Source organism: Megalobrama amblycephala, linkage group LG3, assembly GCF_018812025.1.
Source record: "Megalobrama amblycephala isolate DHTTF-2021 linkage group LG3, ASM1881202v1, whole genome shotgun sequence".
Taxonomy (NCBI): domain Eukaryota; kingdom Metazoa; phylum Chordata; class Actinopteri; order Cypriniformes; family Xenocyprididae; genus Megalobrama; species Megalobrama amblycephala.
In genome coordinates, this window is record NC_063046.1 from 41,999,052 (window position 1) to 42,018,114 (window position 19,063).

A 19,063-nucleotide genomic window follows, 5' to 3' on the forward strand; every position below is an offset into this window, starting at 1 on the left:
GCAGTGACATCACAGTGACCAGAGTATGAGCACACAGTGATCACAGTATGAGCACACAGTGACCACAGTATGAGCACACAGTGATCACAGTATGAGCACACAGTGATCACAGTATGAGCACACAGTGAGTGCACAGTGACATCACAGTGACCACAGTATGAGCACACAGTGATCACAGTATGAGCACACAGTGATCACAGTATGAGCACACAGTGATCACAGTATGAGCACACAGTGAGTGCACAGTGACATCACAGTGATCACAGTATGAGCACACAGTGATCACAGTATGAGCACACAGTGACCACAGTATGAGCACACAGTGATCACAGTATGAGCACACAGTGAGTGCGCAGTGACATCACAGTGACCAGAGTATAAGCACACAGTGATCACAGTATGAGCACACAGTGAGTGCGCAGTGACATCACAGTGATCACAGTATGAGCATACAGTGAGTGTGCAGTGACATCACAGTGACCAGAGTATGAGCACACAGTGATCACAGTATGAGCACACAGTGAGTGCGCAGTGACATCACAGTATGAGCACACAGTGACCACAGTATGAGCACACAGTGATCACAGTATGAGCACACAGTGACCACAGTATGAGCACACAGTGATCACAGTATGAGCACACAGTGAGTGTGATGTGACCTCATATTTCCACCACAGTATGAGTGCACTGTGATTGTGCAGTGACCTCATGTTGTGAACAAAGTATGAGCACACAGTGAGAGCTCTGTGTGGTTACACTTTTAGTTCACTGTGACACTCACATTAAGACCGCACCATGAGAATATTGTGAGCTCATAGTGACATCATTGTGAGATCAAATTGTTGACTGGGTTATATCCTCATTGATCTAGCTGTGGATCCTTACCTCATGATTGTAAGTAGAACATGAACGTTGTGTTATTAGGCATGTCTTCAATCTCATCTCTCCTTAAGTCTTCTAGGCCAATCATCGTGGAGAATGACTCTCTCTCAAGAGCTCAAGTTAATGTTCCTGTTGTGTCGCTTAAGGTTAGGTCAGTTGTTTTCCACTAAGGTAGCCTACTAGATAATTATATATTGTGGTAATGTGCAAGTCATGTCATAAAGTTGTTGGTCTAGATAAATGTATTCTGCACGTTTAGCTCGTTAAGTCAAGTCACCTTTATTATAGCGCCTTTTACAATGCAAATTGTGTCAAAGTAGCAGAAATAGAAGGGACATAATTTTGGCTGTACAGTAGCTCTAGAAGAAAATGGTGTGATGTCCAGCTTAAGTTCAGTACACGAGTTTTAGTATAGATAAACGATAATTTTCTTCCAAATACGTTCATTTTAAGCTTCTGGTACGATACTTGGACATTTCCAATCTGGCAACACTGAGTGCATAGTCGAGTTTTTTTTAAACAATGGCAAGAACCAACATAAACACTGCTCAGATTGCATCCTTTCTTGAATGACGTATACAGCCTTCAAATGCGACCTGCGGAGGATGCAGCCTTTGAAATGAGTAGCCTGTACAAATAGTCCAGACTATGTGCCAATATGTAGTTCATGCAGTGATATTTATATTTTATAACAGACCTATAGATTCGGATGTTTTGGTAATGGCATTTATTCATGCAAAATAAAAGGCTGATAACTTGCACTTTGTGATTTAGAAGACTGAGTGAATGTGGGTAATAGTTCTGGTGTATGAAGGGCCCCCTCAAGAGGTAAAGCCCAGGGGCCCCTTGTAGTCTTAATGCGGCCCTGTACATGGGTGAATGTAAGCCAAAATGGTTTAAATTTAAATCGTTTAAAAAAAATTGAAAAGGAAGACAAAACCTATACAAAGCAATTCCTAATATCAGTGGTTGTTGGCTCATGTTAAGGTAAGTGATTGATGGTCTAACAGAAGTAGCCCTGTTTTTAGTATTAAACTACTATTGTGTGAGCATATGTTTTATAAATGTACTTCATTGTTTATTTAAACCACATTTATTTTCACAATCAAATGCGGGAAAATGAAACAAAGGAATGGAGTCAGATGTGGGGGATGGTAGTTGTCGATGGGCGTGATTAACATTTAAAAGCTTCTGATTGGCTCGCCTACAAGTCAAGCAACGTTTAATGTGGCCAATGAAATCACTTTTTGGGTTGGTCCACGAATACTCACAATCACAGAAGACCGTCCTTCCCGTTTGAAATTAGCATAGGGCAGTGTATATAAAACCCGCCTGTGAAAGTGTGAACTAATTTAGCTCTGTTTTGTGAACAAAAATATGCCTGAACCAGCGAAGTCCGCCCCAAAGAAGGGCTCGAAGAAGGCCGTCACCAAAACCGCCGGGAAGAGTGGGAAGAAACGGAAGAGATCCAGGAAGGAGAGCTACGCTATCTACGTGTACAAAGTCCTGAAACAGGTTCATCCCGACACCGGAATCTCCTCCAAGGCGATGGGAATCATGAACTCTTTCGTCAACGACATCTTCGAGCGCATCGCCGGTGAAGCGTCTCGTCTCGCTCACTACAACAAGCGCTCCACCATCACATCGAGAGAGATCCAGACCGCCGTGCGTCTGCTGCTACCCGGTGAGCTGGCCAAACACGCCGTGTCTGAGGGCACAAAGGCTGTGACCAAATACACCAGCTCAAAGTAAAGCGTCACTTGATCTGATCAATGAACCCAAAGGCTCTTTTAAGAGCCACCCATGTTCTCTTTTAAAAGAGTTTTAGTTTTTCTGCATATTTTTATATTTTGTACTAGTTTAATGGTGTTCTAAGTTACTCTTATTTTATATTTTAAAGCTGGCTAATGAAATTAAACATCCTGTAGTTACTTTGGAACATGGATTAAGTTATCTGGTGTGGTAAATATTAACACGGCTTTGGCACAAATAAAAAGTACCTTGCCACATTTTCATTATTAAGAAAGACTGGGGCAGCCAGAATACAATAAAGCACAGGAACATTCATTCAAGTTTGAGTTTGTCCACTAGGGCATTTCTTTTAATTTATTTAAAATGAGCAGATTCATAAATGTTCTGCAGTAAATTAGCTTCTTAATCTTAGGAGGTTGAGGCCAAAACTGTACATATGTGGATGATGATTCTAATTTGTTAAAACTGAGATTAATAACAGAAAGGTGACAACTGCTCACAAAAGTTTGGAAACTGACTACTTGATCTGTTTTGTCTTATTAAAGATATTCCATCTGAAATGAGCATCATAAACAAAGGGTCCTGTAATTTTTATCATTTATTGTTATTATTTATTATTATTATTATTATTATAAAAATTGGACAAATTGTCATTTTATAGTGTGACGATCACGGAAAGACCGCACGTTTAACACGTAGGGGAAAGTGGGGTGAGTTGTGCCAGTTTTTACTCAAAGTGACTTTAAAGTGTGGCCACAGCAATAACGCCTTCAACTTAAAAATGTACATATATTTCAGGATGTGGTGAATCCCTGAGAACAATAACTTTGGATCTGAAATAAACAGTTTCAGAAATATAGCTTTTGGGAAAAATGTGGTCTCGTGGCACAACTTGCCCCTGGTGCGGGGTAAGTTGTGCCTTTGGGGATAATATGTTGGGGTAAATTGTGCCAGTCATTTCTGAAGTAAAACAGAACATTTGAATGTTATGAACTGTAATGCTATATAAGAAGCAAGACAAATTCAATACAAAAATACTCATTTAAGGTTTTTTTTTTTTTTTTTTTTTTTTTTAAGATATTTTCACCCTATTAAACTGTTGGAATAAGTCATATTTTGTTGTTTTTGGAAAAACACAATATATGATATTTGTGAATCATTTCAGGCAAAAAGGCTTTGGCAATAGATGCCTGTTGACATACATAGAACGCTGTCTGTCAATAACATATAAGAATATACCACGTTCCAAATTATAATGCAAGTGACATATCAGTAAGATTTCAGTAGAATAAACATTCAGATTTTACTTTTTCTAAGAAAATGTTTGTTTGTTTATTTATCCATGTCTTTTTAGATAACTGGTATCAATCTCAGACATAATAATTTGCCAGGTCTATGGAAACCCTACTTAGAGGTTGTTCCACATTATTAAGCAAGTCACAGTTCTCATGCAATATGGGGAGGAAGAAAGATCTTTCTGAAGATGAAAATACCTGTTTGCTGCTCAACACTGTCTTTTTTTATAGCTGCCCTTTTAATACAATAAATTTTTTGACAGGAACTTTCATTAATAAGCCTTTATCTGACCGAGTTCTGCTGTGCTCTAAATCACTCACAAATCTTATGATAATTTGATAATATCCATTCAGTTTTCGCACAATATTAGTTGTTTTCATGCCTTTTGCACAATTTCATGCTTTTCATCTTCAGAAAGTGCATTTTGGTCTAAAATCAAGAATGTCATATAGTTTAACTGCTAAAATGTAAGAGTACAATGTACAATTACAAATTAATATGTTGAAAATAATCATAAGTGGGGGTGAGTTGTGTTACTGGCACAACTTAACCCAGGCCCTTTGGCACAAATCACCCCGGACCCACAAGTTTGAAAAACTATCATGATCCAGCAGTTAAGAGCTAACATCATGCTAACTGTATAGACTCATTGTGTAGCCTGCTAAAGCACTCAAACATGTGTGAAATGTTTTCAAACTTGTCTATAATTGTTCAGACACTACAATCAAAAAACCTTGATCATAGAAATTTTACTTTGAAAGGAAAAAAAAACATTTTTTTTTTGAGCTAAAATGTGCTTTCCTCTTATGCCATGTGTCTCTCTTCTTTGGAGGATGAGTAAAATGGAAGGCTTTTCAAAATTATGTGGTCACATGACCAATTTCTTCTATGGTTTTCCAGAAACAATGGGTGGAACTACTCCCCCCCCTGGTACAAATCACCCCACTGTCCCCTACTTGAGTTGTAAATGCACTTGCACACACAGACGGTGCATTCCAAACGGGATATATCGCCCTCCGAAGTGAAAATAATTATGGCCGCCATATTGAAGGGTCGTTCCAAACCGAAGTGCTCAAAACTGGCCACTTCAAAGGGCCCTTCGGAATTAAGGATTTCAAAGCAACTGATGCGGTGCGTTCCAAACGGGATATATCGCCCTCCAAAGGGCACTTCAGAGTGAAAATAATCATGGCCGCCATATTGAAGGGTCGTTCCAAACCGAAGTGCTCAAAACTGGCCACTTCAAAGGGCCCTTCGGAATGAAGGATTTCGAAGGGAACAACTGATGGACACTTCGGGCCCCCATGATCCTTTGCACAGGGAAGTTTGACGTCACAGAATGGGTACAGGAGGCTTGGAGCTCGATTTTCACTATAAAGGTATGTATAATATTTTTATGTACTACTGTAATATTTATACGAGTTAGATTTAGTACATTATTATGGTCAAAAAACTTTAAAAAACTTTACAGCTCCCTTTATCAGTCCGTTCAAATGTTTAAAATACATATATACAATATAGCCTACATGCGATAAACCTAAAATAAATAAATAAACTAACGTTAAATAAAGGGCGCAGCTTGCACAATCTGCTCCTTGATTGTCTCGTTAAGATGATGCAGAAGTGCGTTCCAAAAAAAGAGTTTTTTTGACCCCTACTGTCACGACCGTCAGTGAGAGTGCCCGAATTAGCCACTTGAGGGCACTCCATCCTGGACTGTTTTCACCCCATTGACTACACTACCCATAACGCACTGCCGGACTCATTATCCATTATCACATCATTACACCCAGCTGTCATGTATTTTGTAATCAGTGTCTGTCTATTTAATCTCAGTTGTTTCTGTCCTCAGTTGTGGTTTGTTGTATTTGTTACGTGCACCGTTTGTTTCTCTGGCCTTTTGTTTTGTGGACTGTTTCTGTGATTTTGACCCTTGCCTGTTCCTTGGATTACGTGTTTGGAGTTCCCTTTAATAAACATCACTGCACTTGGATCTTACCATCTTGTTCTTGTGTGCACCGTGACAGAACAAACCACCAGACAACAGATCCAGCAGCATGAGCTTCCGGATTCCTCCGCCAGCCACCACGAGGGAGCGGATGGCTCAAGTTCGGGCTTTGACGGCCCAACGTCAGGACGGCTGGGAGGTAGGATGCTTCGCCAAGGTCTTTTGGACGATGGCGGTGGGGCTGGGGTACAATGATGCAGCTTTAAAGGATTTCTTTAATTGCTGCCTTGACGATCCTCTGCCTCAATGTGAGATGGAAGGGCTACGGATTTTAGACTTCTGGAGATTTGCCGCATATCTCCGCCATCGGAGAGAATGGACCTCACCGAGTCAACCAGGCAGTCTGCATGCTCCAGCCCAGGAATCCGTTTCAGAAGGCACAGGGGAGGTGGGCGCTGAGCCTCAGCTTCACTCCGGTAAAGGGAGGAGGAGGAGAAGGAAGAAGGCTTCTTCCATCCTTCAAGGCCCGGAGGCCGCTCCAGCCAGTGAGTCAGCTCCAGCCAGTGAGTCAGCTCCAGCCAGTGAGTCAGCTCCAGCCAGTGAGTCAGCTCCAGCCAGTGAGTCAGCTCCAGCCAGTGAGTCAGCTCCAGCCAGTGAGTCAGCTCCAGCCAGTGAGTCAGCTCCAGCCAGTGAGTCAGCTCCAGCCAGTGAGTCAGCTCCAGCCAGTGAGTCAGCTCCAGCCAGTGAGTCAGCTCCAGCCAGTGAGTCAGCTCCAGCCAGTGAGTCCGCTCCAGCCAGTGAGTCCGCTCCAGCCCGCTCCAGCCAGTGAGTCCGCTCCAGAGCCCGCTCCAGCCAGTGAGTCCGCTCCAGAGCCCGCTCCAGCCAGTGAGTCCGCTCCAGAGCCCGCTCCAGCCAGTGAGTCCGCTCCAGAGCCCGCTCCAGCCAGTGAGTCCGCTCCAGAGCCCGCTCCAGCCAGTGAGTCCGCTCCAGAGCCCGCTCCAGCCAGTGAGTCCGCTCCAGAGCCCGCTCCAGCCAGTGAGTCCGCTCCAGAGCCCGCTCCAGCCAGTGAGTCCGCTCCAGAGCCCGCTCCAGCCAGTGAGTCCGCTCCAGAGCCCGCTCCAGCCAGTGAGTCCGCTCCAGAGCCCGCTCCAGCCAGTGAGTCCGCTCCAGAGCCCGCTCCAGCCAGTGAGTCCGCTCCAGAGCCCGCTCCAGCCAGTGAGTCCGCTCCAGAGCCCGCTCCAGCCAGTGAGTCCGCTCCAGAGCCCGCTCCAGCCAGTGAGTCCGCTCCAGAGCCCGCTCCAGCCAGTGAGTCCGCTCCAGAGCCCGCTCCAGCCAGTGAGTCCGCTCCAGAGCCCGCTCCAGCCAGTGAGTCCGCTCCAGAGCCCGCTCCAGCCAGTGAGTCCGCTCCAGAGCCCGCTCCAGCCAGTGAGTCCGCTCCAGAGCCCGCTCCAGCCAGTGAGTCCGCTCCAGAGCCCGCTCCAGCCAGTGAGTCCGCTCCAGAGCCCGCTCCAGCCAGTGAGTCCGCTCCAGAGCCCGCTCCAGCCAGTGAGTCCGCTCCAGAGCCCGCTCCAGCCAGTGAGTCCGCTCCAGAGCCCGCTCCAGCCAGTGAGTCCGCTCCAGAGCCCGCTCCAGCCAGTGAGTCCGCTCCAGAGCCCGCTCCAGCCAGTGAGTCCGCTCCAGAGCCCGCTCCAGCCAGTGAGTCCGCTCCAGAGCCCGCTCCAGCCAGTGAGTCCGCTCCAGAGCCCGCTCCAGCCAGTGAGTCCGCTCCAGAGCCCGCTCCAGCCAGTGAGTCCGCTCCAGAGCCCGCTCCAGCCAGTGAGTCCGCTCCAGAGCCCGCTCCAGCCAGTGAGTCCGCTCCAGAGCCCGCTCCAGCCAGTGAGTCCGCTCCAGAGCCCGCTCCAGCCAGTGAGTCCGCTCCAGAGCCCGCTCCAGCCAGTGAGTCCGCTCCAGAGCCCGCTCCAGCCAGTGAGTCCGCTCCAGAGCCCGCTCCAGCCAGTGAGTCCGCTCCAGAGCCCGCTCCAGCCAGTGAGTCCGCTCCAGAGCCCGCTCCAGCCAGTGAGTCCGCTCCAGAGCCCGCTCCAGCCAGTGAGTCCGCTCCAGAGCCCGCTCCAGTCAGTGATCCAAGAGGGCTGTCCTCACGTTCTATGTTTTGGCGGTCTTGCGTGCCTGGAGGATGCTCTCAGAACAGCCCCAGCCTGAGCCCGCTGCCGTCCCAGAGCAGCCCCAGCCTGAGCCCGCTGCCGTCCCAGAGCAGCCCCAGCCTGAGCACGCTGCCGTCCCAGAGCAGCCCCAGCCTGAGCACGCTGCCGTCCCAGAGCAGCCCCAGCCTGAGCACGCTGCCGTCCCAGAGCAGCCCCAGCCTGAGCACGCTGCCGTCCCAGAGCAGCCCCAGCCTGAGCCAGCTGCCGTCCCAGAGCAGCCCCAGCCTGAGCACGCTGCCGTCCCAGAGCAGCCCCAGTCTGAGCCCGCTGCCGTCCAGAGCAGCCCCAGCCTGAGCCAGCTGCCGTCCCAGAGCAGCCCCAGCCTGAGCACGCTGCCGTCCCAGAGCAGCCCCAGCCTGAGCACGCTGCCGTCCCAGAGCAGCCCCAGCCTGAGCACGCTGCCGTCCCAGAGCAGCCCCAGTCTGAGCACGCTGCCGTCCAAGAGCAGCCCCAGCCTGAGCCAGCTGCCGTCCCAGAGCAGCCCCAGTCTGAGCACGCTGCCGTCCAAGAGCAGCCCCAGCCTGAGCCAGCTGCCGTCCCAGAGCAGCCCCAGTCTGAACACGTTGCCGTCCCTGAGCAGTTCCAGTCTGAGCCCGCTGCTGTCCCTGAGTCCTCCGCTCTCCCTGATACGGCCACGGAGACCGTTACCGAGCTGCCCGCTCTCCCTGATATGGCCATGAAGCACCCTTGGCCTACTGCCCTGCCGCCGTCCAAGCCTTCTGCCCTGCCACCGCCCAGATCTTCTGTCCTGCCGCCATCATCCAAGCCTTCTGCCCTGCCGCCGCCGCCCAGGCTTTCTGCCCTGCCGCCACTGCCCAGGCCGTCTGAACCGTTGGAACCAGCCTGGTCAGTTCCTCCGGCACCACCCTGGCAATCAGCCAGGATTCCAGACCCGCTGGAACCAGCCTGGTCAGTTCCTCCAGCGCCACCCTGGCAATCAGCCAGGACTCCAGAACCACTGGAACCAGCCTGGTCAGTTCCTCCAGCACCGCCCTGGCTATCAGTTGGGCACCCTGGATCTGGCCCACCATCCCTCCCCCTGATCCTCCTCCTGTCCACCTCCCTCCTGAGTTTGTGTTTTTCGTTTTTGTTTTGTCTGGTGGAGCGTCTGGTAGCCGCTCCTTTGAGGGGGGGTAATGTCACGACCGTCAGTGAGAGTGCCCGAATTAGCCACTTGAGGGCACTCCATCCTGGACTGTTTTCACCCCATTGACTACACTACCCATAACGCACTGCCGGACTCATTATCCATTATCACATTACACCCAGCTGTCATGTATTTTGTAATCAGTGTCTGTCTATTTAATCTCAGTTGTTTCTGTCCTCAGTTGTGGTTTGTTGTATTTGTTACGTGCACCGTTTGTTTCTCTGGCCTTTTGTTTTGTGGACTGTTTCTGTGATTTTGACCCTTGCCTGTTCCTTGGATTACGTGTTTGGAGTTCCCTTTAATAAACATCACTGCACTTGGATCTTACCATCTTGTTCTTGTGTGCACCGTGACACCTACACCCTTCATCCCTTCGAAGCTCTCACTCCGGAGGGTAAACCCTTTGAAGGGATTAGGGCATAGGGATGAGCCCTTCCGAATGGAACGCAAGGATAGACACTTCGGCCCCCCATGATCCTTTGCACAGGGAAGTTGTTTGATGTCACAGAATGGGAACAGGAGGTTAGGAGTTCGATTTTTACCTATAAATGTATAGTATTTTTCTATACTACTGTAATATTTAAACGAGTTCGATTTGGTACATTATTATGGTCAAAACGACATTGTACTTCACCAAAAATACTTTACAGCTCCTTTTATCAGTCCATTTAAATGTTTAAAATACATAGATACAATATACATGGTGCGATAAACCTAAAATAAATAAATAAAGTAACGTTAAACAAAGGGTGCAGCTTGCACAATCTACTCCTCCTTGATTGTCTCGTTAAGATGACGCTAAAGTGCGTTCCAAAAGAATTGTTTTTTTTTTTTTACCCCAACATCCTTCATCCCTTCGAAGCTCTCACTCCGGAGGGTAAACCCTTTGAAGGGATTAGGGCATAGGGATGAGCCCTTCCGAATGGAACGCAGGGAGAGACTGCTTACCGATACAAGAGTTTATTATGATTATCAATCAAATGAGTGAATGAAATATCTGTCTATATTGTTTTCGTGCAGTATTGTCTGTCCCATGATTTTAGAGTCCCGACGGGAAACAGTGGCGGGAATCATTGGTTCCGCTGAGGTTGGGAATGTACCATTTTATTAATAAGGGACGCGGCCGAGTTGTTACTGTTATTTCCTGTTCAACTTAATGTAAGTGTAAATGATTTTGTAGCATAAGAGTAGATTTATTTATTCGGAACTGTGACAACCGGTTTCTTCTAGTCTCTATATATTTATGCGAAAATGTGTAAAGTTTTGTATGTGAGTTTGTCCCTCCCCATGGGGTAATGGTGCTGGCCGCCAGTATAAATGTGTTTAGTCTGTGTTTGTTGCTGCAGTGGACAGTGTGCCCTGTGGGTTGCAGATATTTATTTATTTTTTTGGTACTTTTGTTGAAGTTATTTTTGAAAAGATTATATTTTGCATTATTGTTCACTAGTGTTTCACACATTCATTATCAATCCTGAGAAGAAAATATCTGTGCTGCAATCTTATCACTCTGTGTCAGTAGAAAGAACATTTTCTCATTCATATGCCTGTTATAAAACTTTATCTTCAAATAAATTTGCCAGCTGACAAATAGGTATTCGTAATTGCGTGTATTTATTTTTTTTTTTTCCTTGTGTCTTATTGTTTTGGTGGACATGCTCTGTAAGTTTAACCTCTTAAACTCTTAACCTTATTTTTCACCTGAAATTGACATGACAAAATTTGAAGCCACCCCTTACCCACAGTGAAGTAATTAAATAAAACATTTTAAAAAATTAAAAATTTACACCTGCTTTACACAAGTGTATATTTAAATCAATCACGAGTTCTGGTGTCTCTTCACTCACGTCTGTTGACTGTAAATGTCTGCTAATATGACTGTTGAATGTTCCATCAAGACTTTTAAATATGAAAGGATGATCATAATTGCATAATTCCGGACCTGGTACCGGGTTTACGACCTGAAGAGGTTGAAAAGAGACTGCTCAGTGAGTATGCTGTCTCTCCATTTCCTCATTCTGGAAGTATACAAGTTTTAGATGATGAATCAATGATTCTGTCAGCCATCCTGAGTATATGTTGTAATGTATTTTCATTGAGTTTGGGAGCTGAACCATGAACCATACCAGTAATTAAGGGGCATAGGGCAGACTCATTGACAGCTGAGTAGAACTGAATCAGTAGTTCATGTTAAACTTCCTCAGTTGGGCAAGAAGGTATAGGCCTACAACCTCTGCTAGGCCTTTTTCTAGAAAAGTGTCCCACTTCAGGTCCTGGGAGAAAGGAACCTAAAGAGCTCCACTGCTGCCACTGTTCATTTTATGAAGGGGAATAGATGGGTTCCTCCTGAAGTCCACTCTCATCATTTTGAGCATGTCCAGCTTCAGGCTGTTTTGACCAGACAGCCAAATGTTCAACCTCCCGTATGCAGACTCATCTGCGTCATGAACAAGGTAAGCAATTGTGGTGTCATCTGTGCATTTCATCTAGACGCAAATGGAGGTGGGGCACAGAGAGCTGTATGGTTTTGTTTGGTGTTAGATTTGATGATCTTTAAGGTGGGAAGCAGTATCTTTGACACTCATCTTCACATAGATCTGATGTAACGAGTTTTAACCAAGAACTCGACTGGCCAGTTATCTGTACATACTGCAGAAAGCGTGGCAGTTATTGTGTTACAGTGGGTTGAAGAGGTCATCTGATAGGATGGTGTTACTGTATGCACACACTCCTTATCTGTCATAAAAAAAAAACATATGATCAATGGATACTTATAGAACTTCATCACAGTTTGTTAAGATTACATCAGAGTGGCACATGTTCATTTTTGTTGGGTGCCAGCACATGAGGGAGCGAAAGGATGTGAGAATGCAGACAAAATAGCAAAGGAGGCATTACAAAAAGGAAATAACAGTTCCAATTCCACTTGGGAAAGGAGAAGGAAAAGCAGTAAAGAAGACAGGTATTGAAATATGGCAGAAATGATGGGAGGAAGACAGGAATGGAAGGGGTTATCATAAAATACAAAAGTCTGTCAGTATTAAAAATTATAGGGAAAGGACCAGGTGGGAAGAAATTATAATGACAAGACTGAGAGTGGATCACACAGGACTGAATGGCACCTTGTTTTTAATGGGGAAAAGGAATAGTGAAAACTGTGGGGTTAAAGAAAATGCTGAACATGTCATTTTGCACTGTATATTATATGAGGTGGAAAGACGGGTGTTTTAAGGAGGGAGGGCAGGAGTGGAATCTGATAGGAATACTGGAAACAGAAGGAGAGGGAGAGGGGATAAGAATTACCAGGAAGGCACTATATACATTTCTTAAAGAAACAGGGTTGATGAGCAGAATATGAGAACACTTTAAATTACGTTACTCCTGTAGGTGGTAGAATGCAAAGTTGTTTGCAATCCGCCATTAATAAGAATAAGAATCTTTATTGTCATTGTATGCATACAGTAGTACACAACAACGAAATTAAATTACCAATAATGAAGAACCAAGAGATGAAGAAGAAGAAACTAGAATGGCATAACTGTTTTTTGGAGTACACATAACCTTATGGAGCCCTGCATGACATGCAAGAAATTAAATTGTGTGCACGATTTACTATTTTGTTCCCTCGATTTATAAATCAAGGGAGCGAAAGAGTAAATTGTGCACACAATTTAGTAAATTGAGGGAACGGATTAGTAAATTGTGCGCACGATTTAGCATACTTTTTTTTTTTTCCTGCATGTCATGTCCAGTGCTCTGTATAACCTTCACATCGAGTAGAGGTACTTTACTTTGGAGACTAAAATAGGTGACTTTTATTTTAACACCGTCAGATCCTTTCATGTTATTTTATGTAGCAGGCTAATTGGTGGTAAATGACTGGGCTTTTCCTCTGTGTTTTGAATAAACGTTTTGACAATGATTTCAATTTGAGGAACATTCGCTGAGGGTCTTGTGGGGCATTTAATTTGGAAGTGGTTTTGAGCAGCTTGACGCACACTTCACTTCTGGTAACTGTAAACCACACTGGGAGGCCAGTTAAGACCAGTCAGCCAGTTAGTCTATTTTTTTTTTCAGCAGGTCACACATTCACATCACACAATCTCAAACTGCTGTTGCAGCTTTTCTGTTTTTAAATGTTTTGTTCACAGGATCACACAGTACGTGTAGATCTGGTTGTTAGTTGGTCAGCATTTCTGTATATTTAACTCTGGGGTTTAAAACTTGGACACTGAGAATGTTTAAGAGCTCAGTCAGTAACTGCATCATCTCTTCTCTTACATTTGGATCTCTATTTGGAAACCTTTAGTGTACACATGCTCTCTCAGTTCCACTTTTTAAAATAAGCTGCAAAGAGAATATAGAGTTTAAAACATAAAAAACTGTTTAGTCTTCTACAGCTACTAAATATGTCAGACATTATTATTTCACACATCATGCATCAGTGGTGTAATGCAACTGTCAGCTCATGTTATTTTCACCCAGAAAATGCACTGTTCAATATAGCTGCAGTTCTACACAAATGAAATTCTAACTTAAATATAATTTAAATAAGTAACTAACACCATATGTGATCTATGTTTAGAACATTGGATATTTACTTTGATAAGCGACAAATATTATAAAATGGATATAAAATTTAGAGTGGGCCCTTGAGAGTTATCATAAACTTGATTGTTGATTGAATGCTTTAAACAGTTAATATGGGTACCAAAATAATTACATGCTTTTCACATGCTCTGGATGTGGTATTTGTGATACAGGCCTGTTTGTCCAAAGCCACAGGGGACTTCATCTCAAGAGCACAATGTGATCAGGAGTCAAGCACATGATTCCAATGTTCAGGTGTGTGTATAAATATTGAAAGTTATGTCCTCACAGAACCAATAGTCAACAGGACCCAGAGTATCAGAAGCATGAGAATAGAGTTGAGTGATTATGAGACCAGTGATTGTTATGCTATACTATAAGTGCAGACATTCATGTGAGATTCAGTTCAGTTAATTTTAGTTAATTTTATCTGATTTGCACTGGTATTATCAATCAATTAATCAATTAAATTTTTTTTTAAATTGATATATATATATATATATATATATATATATATATATACATATAAAACTTATTTATTTATTTTTTGCATGTGTGTATTTATGTTTATAACCATGTAAGCATGCTTAATTAAGCACTTTCAGTTTAAGAGGTCTGATAAAATAAAAGTTGAGGTGATCACCATGATTTGACTTTCTGGATATTCTATTTTTGTTCAGGAAGACCAGAATAATACAGCACTACTCACTTCATTAATAGTACATGAATGGAATACAAATTAACTTGTTTTATATCTTGTTGTAGTTAAGCATCAATTCAGACAGTTTGAATAAATGTGATGTCTGGTTATATTTGTTTTACTATTATTTTTGTTGTTAAATTTTGCTGATCAAGGGACAGATGCACATCACATCCATTCACAAGGTAAAGGTGATTCATGGACTGCATTCAGATTCAGTCTAATATAGAATATGGTGCCCCACCTCTACTCCAATTCCAAAAAAGCTGAGATGGTGCAAAATGGTGATAAAAACAAAAAGGCCTTAATAAACACTTAATAAGTGTTTCAATGCCCAAACACTTATTAAGTGTTTGGGCATTGAAGACACAAGTTGGTTATGTTTAGCAATTGAAAATTTCCCCCATTCATCCATTATGCAGGTCTTCAGCTGTGCAATTGTACAGGGCCTTCGTTGCCATATTTTGGGCTTCATCATGCACCACACATTCTCAGAGGTCAGGACTGCAAACAGGCCATTAGGTATGCCAGTCAGATCAAAATGTTGTGGATTTCTGTGGTCTCTTTTATTTCTTGAATGTACTAAAGGAGAAGTTAAATATCTCTATTAAAATATGTCTTTTTGCACTCTAGACCCTCCCTCTTCCTTGAAGTATGAAATGATTGTTAAATAAAGGAAGCATCTGGTTTTGAATGCAGCATTGTGGCAGTATGGGGTCCAGTGCACTGTCCCTCATCCTCTGTGAGTATTTAATTGTATTTTCTATTTATTTTTACATTTATTCTTTAGAATCTTTATAGCCATTTATCCTAAGGAAGCAATAAAAAATGCTTAAAATACAAAGTTTAATATGGCAAATGAAAATCAATTGAATTATAAAACTTTAGCAACTGAATTTTTAAAATTTTTGCAAAAACAATAAATTTATAAATTTAATAAATGTAATAAATTTGTATTAAAACAAAAAATTACACATTTCTGTTACGTGTAGATGGTGCAGAGGTGAGGCAGATACGGATTTCCACAATAATAGTATACTTTAATGAACACAGGCGAGGAGAAACCAAACATACACTTAACACAACAGAGAACGGACGAGGAGTGAAGGGAGTGAGTGCAATATATGGGAGTGCTGACAATAGAGTCCAGGTGCAGGTGATGAGGGATGATGAGGAGCTGACGAGGGAAGTGAGTGCAGGTGTGGAGAACAGGAGGATCTTGGGAAATGGAGTCCAGGGAGACAAGGGATCTATAACAGTACTCCCCCTCCCGGTAGGCGCGACCTCGCGCCGTAGATGGAGACACCGGGAGGGGGGGGCGCCCTGGAGACCTCATGCAGGTGCAGGGAGAGGAGCGGACAGGAACGGAGGTCTCCAGGGCGGATCCATGAACCATGGCGGGTCTGGAGCCGTGGGCAGCCATGGCGGGTCTGGAGCCGTGGGCAGCCATAGCGGGTCTGGAGCCGTGGGCAGCCATGGCGGGTCTGGAGCCGCGGGCAGCCATGGCGGGTCTGGAGCCGCGGGCAGCCATGGCGGGTCAGGTGCAGCGGGCTGCCATGGAGGGTCAGGTGCAGCGGGCTGCCATGGAGGGTCAGGTGCAGCGGGCTGCCATGGAGGGTCAGGTGCAGCGGGCTGCCATGGAGGGTCAGGTGCCCTGGTGGGCTCTGGCGCTTCAGAACCCCCGCCCAGGAGTTCCCCACCCACAGGTACCGGAACGGGTACTAGGCCCCCCCCAAAAAAATACATGGGGAATTTAAGGAGATTCTTTAAAAGTCTGATGAAGGGATTGTTTCTGTGGGCAGGAGTGGGCCTTAGGGCGGTGGAGCATGGAGCTGTGGGCTTGACGGTGGTTGGAGCGGCTGGCTCGGCGGCGGCGGCTGGAGCTGAGGGCTCGGCGGCGGCGGCTGGAGCTGAGGGCTCGGCGGCGGCGGCTGGAGCTGAGGGCTCGGCGGCGGCGGCTGGAGCTGAGGGCTCGGAGAGGGTTGGAGCGGCAGGCTCGGAGAGGGTTGGAGCGGCAGGCTCGGAGAGGGTTGGAGCGGCAGGCTCGGAGAGGGTTGGAGCGGCAGGCTCGGAGAGGGTTGGAGCGGCAGGCTCGGAGAGGATTGGAGCGGCAGGCTCGGCGGAGACTGGAGCGGCTTGCTCGGCGGAGACTGGAGCGGCTTGCTCGGCGGAGACTGGAGCGGCTTGCTCGGCGGAGACTGGAGCGGCTTGCTCGGCGGAGACTGGGGCGGCTTGCTCGGCGGAGACTGGGGCGGCTTGCTCGGCGGAGACTGGGGCGGCTTGCTCGGCGGAGACTGGGGCGGCTTGCTCGGCGGAGACTGGGGCGGCTTGCTCGGCGGAGACTGGGGCGGCTTGCTCGGCGGAGACTGGAGAACTTGGCTCTGTCCAAAAGTCTATAAGCCAGGCCACCTCACTAGGTGGCTCGCACAGGGTTGCTGGAGCCACTGGAGCGGGCTCTGGAGACACTGGAGCGGGCCCTGGAGACACTGGAGCGGGCTCTGGAGACACTGGAGCGGGCTCTGGAGACACTGGAGCCGCTTTCTTCCTCCTCCTCCGCTTACTGGGCCCAGTAGAGGAATGTGGGTCCAGCATGGGGCAGGCAGGGAGTTCGCTGGAGGGGTATGCGGAGGAAGCCGGAGGTTGACTGACTGGCCCGGCCAACCGTGTTTCTGGATGGACTGGACGACAACACTCATCCTGAACCGTGTCCACGAAGAATTTGGAGCCATTTAAACACAAAATTAAATTGATAGTTTCGCTTAAGGAGAAACGATAATCTGGTTCATCAAAACGGATAGTGTCGTCATCCAATCCATCCAGAAACAGGGAGATCAAATATGCTTCAGGCCAGTCAGACAAAAAGGCAAGCTCAACGAACTCCTCCACATACCTCTCCAGCGAACGACCAACCTGCAAGAGCCCGATGAGACGATCGTCGGTAGACAGATGGATGAGAGGCATAGGAGGAGCACGAGCCAGGGAGCCAGGGAAAGTCTCCATCTTTCCTTTGTGGAAATCCATGCTGTATTGGTCCGTTCTTCTGTTACGTGTAGATGGTGCAGAGGTGAGGCAGATACGGATTTCCACAATAATAGTATACTTTAATGAACACAGGCGAGGAGAAACCAAACATACACTTAACACAACAGAGAACGGACGAGGAGTGAAGGGAGTGAGTGCAATATATGGGAGTGCTGACAATAGAGTCCAGGTGCAGGTGATGAGGGATGATGAGGAGTCCAGGGAGACAAGGGATCTATAACAATTTCATAGGGTCCTATGAAATGTTTAATTTTTTGTTTTAATACAAATTTATTATCAAAAAAGGCAGTAATGAAATGAAGACCAATCTTTTAAAAATGTTAATCAAATGAAAATTTGTTGCACAACAGAGGTTTATAATATTAAAATTCAAAAATGGAAGAAAATTGTGTGACAATTCCTTAAAAATAAAGTTTTAATAATTTTATTATTATTATTACTGTGTGAGAGTGCATTCTACTGTACAATAGTAATTTCAGTTAATTTCTTCAAATATAACTAAACTTTTATTTTGGCGGTTTGTCGTAAAAACTTTTGAGTTTTTGATGATCGTTTTATCAAGTTAAGTGAATAGGGGTTATGCGCAATCTAACTTCTGTTTTCTGTAAAACAGATTAGATCGCTTCTAGTTTAGGTCTTTTGTATGTGCTTCATTAAAAAAATTAGCTGTTTTATTCAATATAACTTAAAAGGAGCGAGCAAAGATGAGAATAACTGATGTCTCCCGCAAATGCAGATTGATATTTAAAAGCTTTTTTAATTTTTCTTCTTCACACTAATGTTTAGATATTTAATAGAATAAAACACCTATAACAATGTGTGAACTAGGTAGATTCGCTGATTACCATAAAAGTCCATAGATATGCCGTCAGTTCTGCTGTTAACACTTTCTCTGACAAGCGGATGCAATGAGACCAGTTTTACAATTTGGTCATGTGATGTTTGACATATACCCTAATGACTCTCAAAGCAGGCCAGGAGATTAAGTTCATGTGTTCATGTCCTTATATAGTATAGGAAGACAGAAGCTAAAACCACAAGCATCTGCGTGCTTGAGCATGTGACGAAACTGCTCATTCATACAGAGACGCGCAGAATTCAGATTTAAATAGCGGTCTTTTGAGCTTTAATATTCACAGATGCTAGTACATATCGCAATTTAATTAAGTTTACAGTCCTACTTTTGATTTAATTATCTAAAATTGCCAAATTGTGTGGCATTACATGTTATACTGTCAATTCCACTTTTTAACTTGATTCCGCAATTCCATCCGCGAGTTTTCCGAATTGCGGAATCCCAGTGCCCTATATTTATGGGACAGGTATGGGACTTTAACCCTCAAAGACCCAAATATAAAAAATACTGTAAAAAAGTGTTTCACCTTTTACTTGTTGAGACCTCAAAAAGAAATAAATGGGATTTTACATTTTAGTAAGTTTTTAGGGAAATGTAATATTGCAACTCTGGGCCTGTTGGGTAGCAGAATTGATTTCACTCACTGTCTGAA

At 45.0% G+C, this 19,063-nt stretch overlaps 1 protein-coding gene across 1 annotated transcript; it reads left to right on the forward strand.

Moving 5' to 3' along the window:
* The first annotated feature begins 2,125 nt into the window (after positions 1-2,125).
* On the forward strand, positions 2,126-3,207 carry LOC125265341 (histone H2B-like). The gene has a single exon (XM_048185482.1). It carries the CDS (start codon positions 2,260-2,262, stop codon positions 2,632-2,634), a length of 375 nt encoding a protein of 124 aa, XP_048041439.1. The 5' UTR covers positions 2,126-2,259; the 3' UTR covers positions 2,635-3,207.
* Positions 3,208-19,063: the final 15,856 nt, after the last annotated feature.

Coding starts and splice junctions, on each gene's coding strand:
- LOC125265341 (XM_048185482.1), top strand. CDS start 2,260: ATGCCTGAACCAGCGAAGTCCGCCCCAAAGAAGGGCTCGAAGAAGGCC.